This window comes from Leiobunum rupestre, chromosome 10 (assembly GCF_980474605.1).
Source record: "Leiobunum rupestre chromosome 10, qqLeiRupe1.1.hap1, whole genome shotgun sequence".
Taxonomy (NCBI): Eukaryota; Metazoa; Arthropoda; class Arachnida; order Opiliones; family Sclerosomatidae; genus Leiobunum; species Leiobunum rupestre.
Window position 1 is genome coordinate 44,256,120 of NC_143393.1, and position 6,577 is coordinate 44,262,696.

General features: G+C 38.3%; 1 protein-coding gene across 1 annotated transcript in view; it reads right to left on the reverse strand.

Moving 5' to 3' along the window:
- Window positions 1-5,853, reverse strand: part of Reck (Reversion-inducing-cysteine-rich protein with kazal motifs) — a 95,100-nt gene extending 89,247 nt beyond the window's left edge. Inside the window, exon 1 of the mRNA XM_090160796.1 lies at window positions 5,642-5,853. Within this exon, the coding sequence (XP_090016922.1) occupies window positions 5,642-5,729 (88 nt within the window). The 5' untranslated portion in view covers window positions 5,730-5,853. The remainder of the gene's footprint in view (window positions 1-5,641) is intronic.
- Window positions 5,854-6,577: the final 724 nt, after the last annotated feature.

The following is a 6,577-nucleotide window of genomic DNA, read 5'->3' on the forward strand; positions in this document are numbered from 1 at the left end:
TGTTTTGAAACGTCACTCAAATGCGTGAGCGGACGAACTTCTAATTATATTTCTATACTACGCGTGTCCAATTTTCTTCCAAACTCACTGGAAATCAAACGTGTGAACAAAAAGATTTCCAAACACTAAGAACCGCAGCGAGATCGAAACGAGGCAAAACGTTTCCGTGTGTACGTGTGAACGTGGCTTTAGTCCAAGAAGAACAAACTACCGACATCTGTTTTTGATTTTTACAAATTATTTTGTTAAATCTTAGACGAATAAATTAATGGACTCAAATCATAAGCAAAAACAAAAACATTTTTTAAATTGCACCATAATTTAGTTCTTGTTTATACTTAATATTGATTTGATGCGATAGAACCATCGTCAAGTTGTCCCCCATGAGGGGGGAAGGAAATACGTTACGCGCTCGCGTTTCAATAGCGTCGGAAAACTTGGATTTATCGGACTTAATTGATTGCGTATTTTAGGGGAGGTGAATACTGTTAGATCTTAGACGAATAAACTGCTCGATAAGCAAAAATTCCATATTTTAAATTGCATCAACCGCCAGCGCTCCTACCGAGAGAATCGCGAAACATTTCCACCCAAATATAAAAATCCCATATTTTAAATTGCATCAACCGCCAGCGCTCCTACCGAAAGAATCGCGAAACATTTCCAACCAAATACAAAAATCCCATATTTTAAATTGCATCAACCGCCAGCGCTCCTACCGAGAGAATCGCGAAACATTTCCCCCCAAATACAAAAATCCCATATTTTAAATTGCATCAACCGCACGCGCTCCTACCGAGAGAATCACGAAACATTTCCCCCCAAATACAAAAATCCCATATTTTAAATTGCATCAACCGCCAGCGCTCCTACCGAGAGAATCGCGAAACATTTCCACCCAAATATAAAAATCCCATATTTTAAATTGCATCAACCGCCAGCGCTCCTACCGAAAGAATCGCGAAACATTTCCAACCAAATACAAAAATCCCATATTTTAAATTGCATCAACCGCCAGCGCTCCTACCGAGAGAATCGCGAAACATTTCCAACCAAATACAAAAATCCCATATTTTAAATTGCATCAACCGCCAGCGCTCCTACCGAGAGAATCGCGAAACATTTCCCCCCAAATACAAAAATCCCATATTTTAAATTGCATCAACCGCCCGCGCTCCTACCGAGAGAATCACGAAACATTTCCCCCCAATACAAAAATCCCATATTTTAAATTGCATCAACCGCCAGCGCTCCTACCGAGAGAATCGCGATACATTTCCACCCAAATATAAAAATCCCATATTTTAAATTGCATCAACCGCCAGCGCTCCTACCGAAAGAATCGCGAAACATTTCCAACCAAATACAAAAATCCCATATTTTAAATTGCATCAACCGCCAGCGCTCCTACCGAGAGAATCGCGAAACATTTCCAACCAAATACAAAAATCCCATATTTTAAATTGCATCAACCGCCAGCGCTCCTACCGAGAGAATCGCGAAACATTTCCCCCCAAATACAAAAATCCCATATTTTAAATTGCATCAACCGCCCGCGCTCCTACCGAGAGAATCACGAAACATTTCCCCCCAAATACAAAAATCCCATATTTTAAATTGCATCAACCGCCAGCGCTCCTACCGAGAGAATCGCGATACATTTCCACCCAAATATAAAAATCCCATATTTTAAATTGCATCAACCGCCAGCGCTCCTACCGAGAGAATCGCGATACATTTCCACCCAAATATAAAAATCCCATATTTTAAATTGCATCAACCGCCAGCGCTCCTACCGAGAGAATCGCGAAACATATCCACCAAAATACAAAAATCCCATATTTTAAATTGCATCAACCGCCAGCGCTCCTACCGAGAGAATCGCGAAACATTTCCCCCCAAATACAAAAATCCCATATTTTAAATTGCATCAACCGCCAGCGCTCCTACCGAAAGAATCGCGAAACATTTCCAACCAAATACAAAAATCCCATATTTTAAATTGCATCAACCGCCAGCGCTCCTACCGAGAGAATCGCGAAACATTTCCCCCCAAATACAAAAATCCCATATTTTAAATTGCATCAACCGCACGCGCTCCTACCGAGAGAATCACGAAACATTTCCCCCCAAATACAAAAATCCCATATTTTAAATTGCATCAACCGCCAGCGCTCCTACCGAGAGAATCGCGAAACATTTCCCCCCAAATACAAAAATCCCATATTTTAAATTGCATCAACCGCCCGCGCTCCTACCGAGAGAATCACGAAACATTTCCCCCCAAATACAAAAATCCCATATTTTAAATTGCATCAACCGCCAGCGCTCCTACCGAGAGAATCGCGATACATTTCCACCCAAATATAAAAATCCCATATTTTAAATTGCATCAACCGCCAGCGCTCCTACCGAAAGAATCGCGAAACATTTCCAACCAAATACAAAAATCCCATATTTTAAATTGCATCAACCGCCAGCGCTCCTACCGAGAGAATCGCGAAACATTTCCAACCAAATACAAAAATCCCATATTTTAAATTGCATCAACCGCCAGCGCTCCTACCGAGAGAATCGCGAAACATTTCCCCCCAAATACAAAAATCCCATATTTTAAATTGCATCAACCGCCCGCGCTCCTACCGAGAGAATCACGAAACATTTCCCCCCAAATACAAAAATCCCATATTTTAAATTGCATCAACCGCCAGTGCTCCTACCGAGAGAATCGCGATACATTTCCACCCAAATATAAAAATCCCATATTTTAAATTGCATCAACCGCCAGCGCTCCTACCGAGAGAATCGCGAAACATATCCACCAAAATACAAAAATCCCATATTTTAAATTGCATCAACCACCAGCGCTCCTACCGAGAGAATCGCGATACATTTCCACCCAAATATAAAAATCCCATATTTTAAATTGCATCAACCGCCAGCGCTCCTACCGAGAGAATCGCGAAACATATCCACCAAAATACAAAAATCCCATATTTTAAATTGCATCAACCGCCAGCGCTCCTACCGAGAGAATCGCGAAACATTTCCCCCCAAATACAAAAATCCCATATTTTAAATTGCATCAACCGCCAGCGCTCCTACCGAGAGAATCGCGAAACATATCCACCAAAATACAAAAATCCTATATTTTAAATTGCATCAACCACCAGCGCTCCTACCGAAAGAATCGCGAAACATTTCCAACCAAATACAAAAATCCCATATTTTAAATTGCATCAACCGCCAGCGCTCCTACCGAGAGAATCGCGAAACATTTCCCCCCAAATACAAAAATCCCATATTTTAAATTGCATCAACCGCCAGCGCTCCTACCGAGAGAATCGCGATACATTTCCACCCAAATACAAAAGCGCGTACGTGAAAACGTTAGATGACAAATTAGTAAAAGATATTAAGCTTAACTTTGTTCGTTTATTACATTGCACACATGTTTACTATTTAGGTGGAAATCTTACCAATATCGGACACGGTGGCGCTGTTCGAAAGTCACCTGGCACGCTAACTAGATTCGAGTCCGATATATTATTTGTCCAATATTAAATGACCTTCGAAGTTAACGAATAATGATAATTTAGGTTTAATAACTACCCATAAATATTTAACGCGTTAAAATCTATTATATTAAAGTATTTTAATTAAAATCTTTAAGAAAACAAACCACTTGATTACTAAATGTGATTTATTCATTTTTTGGAATTTTTTAAGCAGATTTATTAAGCGATTTTCACTTAAATGAAAATGTAGCGTTCAGGTTAAAGGGAAGTTCCATATTCAACGAACTTCTGTACCAGGTTTAACACAAGCCAAAGATAATTTACGCTTGCTACGTTAGGAAAGGATTTTCAAAATTTCAATTTACTCCCTTTAAGGGGGAAGACTATAGTGGCCATTGTCTACTTTCGCGCTATTTCAAGCTGAACTCTTTTAATTTTGTATTTTAACTTATAAATTAATATTTATGTGTAAAACAGCCTCTTCTTTAGTGATTAAAATAATTTTGAGAATTTTAAGTTTAAAAGTAATTAAGTTATTACGTTTTAATTCGGACCCCCGGAGCTAAACAAGTTGGGCAATCGCCCAAACTACCCTTTAGTTAGGACCTTATATCTCGTTAACTATTAATATTATAATTATCAAAATTATTTGAAGCACTAGAGGAAGGTTCAGCCTAATAAGAAAAATATAATTCAATTGTGTTATTGTTAAAACAGAAACGTTCAGAAACGAAAAAGAGGCTTTTACTGTATTCTTCCCCCTTAAAAAAATATACGCGGTAATATTTATTTGATTGATTCAAAATATTTGTCAAGTGCACTGCACTAAAGTGACATCCTGTTTGGGAGGAATCGGTCAGTTCCAAGTTGATCTTTGACTACTTGAAATTCCGTATTAGCCGTTATTATTATAAGGGAATGATTCGAACGGGTATAGCGACTAATCCGCTATCGGTCCTTCGCCACGCTAATTAAAGGCAAATCTATATTCGCTCGTTCGAGATTTCCTTCCCGTCCGCTCTCAATCACCACGACGTAGAAATATCTCGGCTTCCTAATTATTCCGAGCAAGACGTCTATTGACGCCAAGTTGAAATGACTGCCGACCCTTTTCGTGCCCGAGCACTTTCGATTTAGTAAATAATTAAAGCTTTATTGGAAACATTGGCCCTAGCTCTTTTGCGGGGATGGATGAAGCGCCGTTTGATACGGGCCCTAAAACCAGCCTCTATTTAGATTATCTAAGTAGGTTTTAATTTAAATTTAAATCAGTCAATTCTTTCTGTTCAATCCATTCTGTTTGAAGTAGGTCGAGTGATTCTTGGAAAAGCCTTTAGGCTTGTTATTTTAACGCGCGTTACCGGGTGTTATATACAGATTTTGATCTATTAACTCGTATCAACACAATGATTAATTTTATCTTTCGTCAAATGCGACGTACATTCTTCACGATATTCATAGTTGTACTACACTATTTTATGTACTAGACTAATTTGATTATTGTTCATGCTTTAGATTATTTGCTGACATACATTTTAATGTAATATTAGCTGACATACTTTATAATGTATATACAAAATGGACTTAGTTAATTTACTTTAACGGAAACGTTAACATAATCGAGTCCAAAAATATGAAAGATAGTTTTCGAATTTTTATTTTACGTCAAGAAAAAACTGAAACCGCTACTCTAGTAATTTCAAAACAGATAAAAATTTTAACATTTCAAGATAATGAAAAGTTATGGACGAATTTAAATTTAAGCCTATTAAGATGAAATTAATTTTAGTGTGGTGTCAGAATGAATTTGTGGACAATCGATAGGTCTTAAACGAAAGAGGAAAAATAATTACTTTTACTGGATATAGTGTATTTTAATCAGATAAGGTCCCGTAATCCGGGATAAAACACAAATGAAAAAATCCTCCCATATGAAAAAAAATCTCTCCGAAATGAGATTTTACGAATTCATAAACAGCGCGTAAAAACCCGCATTCTTAATCAAGGACCCGACAAAAGCTGACTTGAAAATTAATGATAAAAAATCGCGATACAAACTAATTCAATAAAGAATTTTTTTTATAAAAATAAGAAAAAGCGTGTAAAAAGTAGAATGAATTTACCTTGAGTAAGTGAGACTGCGATGGTCAACAAATAAACGTGAACTTTGAAAAGCGAGAACGTGAACAGACCGCATCTCTCCTGCAGCATGGTCTTCACCGCTCTGTCTCTCCTCTGGCCGAGACGGGATGCTCGCTAGCACTCTCGCGCCTCCTGACTCAGCTCTCCAGCATCTCTCAGCAGCGCGCTCTCCTCTCGCTTCCCCTTCCACGAATGCCTCTGCTCCGAAAAAGAATCCGGCATGGCTGGCAGCGGCGCCGTTTTCTCCCCGTCATAAAAAGGACATCTCCTTATCTTACTATTTTCTTTGATCGAATAAAGATTGGCATCCAGGCGTTGATGTCTCCGCGCTCTACGCCAAAATTACGCCTTTTGAATTCCCAAGTTGTTTTCTAACTCGCCGTACTCTTTTTTTGCGCGTGTGTAAACGAAATTTTATTTCGCAAAATGCGTAGTCTGTGTTTTTTATTGAGCTATTTTCGGTTTCGGTTTCCGTTATAGTAATAATTTGCGACGGTTTTGAATTTATTCTCGAATCGATTATGTCTAGGTTTTTAAAATACCGTGTAGACTATGCAATTTTGTTGGTGCCGAATTAGTGGTCCTTATCCGATGTAAACGAGGGTTAACGATTTGGGTTATTTCTATTATTTATTGTCGTCCGCTATAATATTTCCTCTATATGAAATTTAGAAATTCGGTTTAGCCCATTAAAGTTATTTATGTCTGCTTTTTCTATAACAGCAATATTATATAGTAAGCAGACGACGGGTCAAAGGCTTAAGTGACGTTACGGATAAGCTTAATTTAATTGGTTGAATTTCCAATAGTAGTATATCTTAGACCAAGTTTACATCTAAAAATCGTTCACGTACCCGAAATAATTGCTTGTTGGACCCCTAAAAAGCGTACGAGCTGCTTAATTGACTGCCAATTAG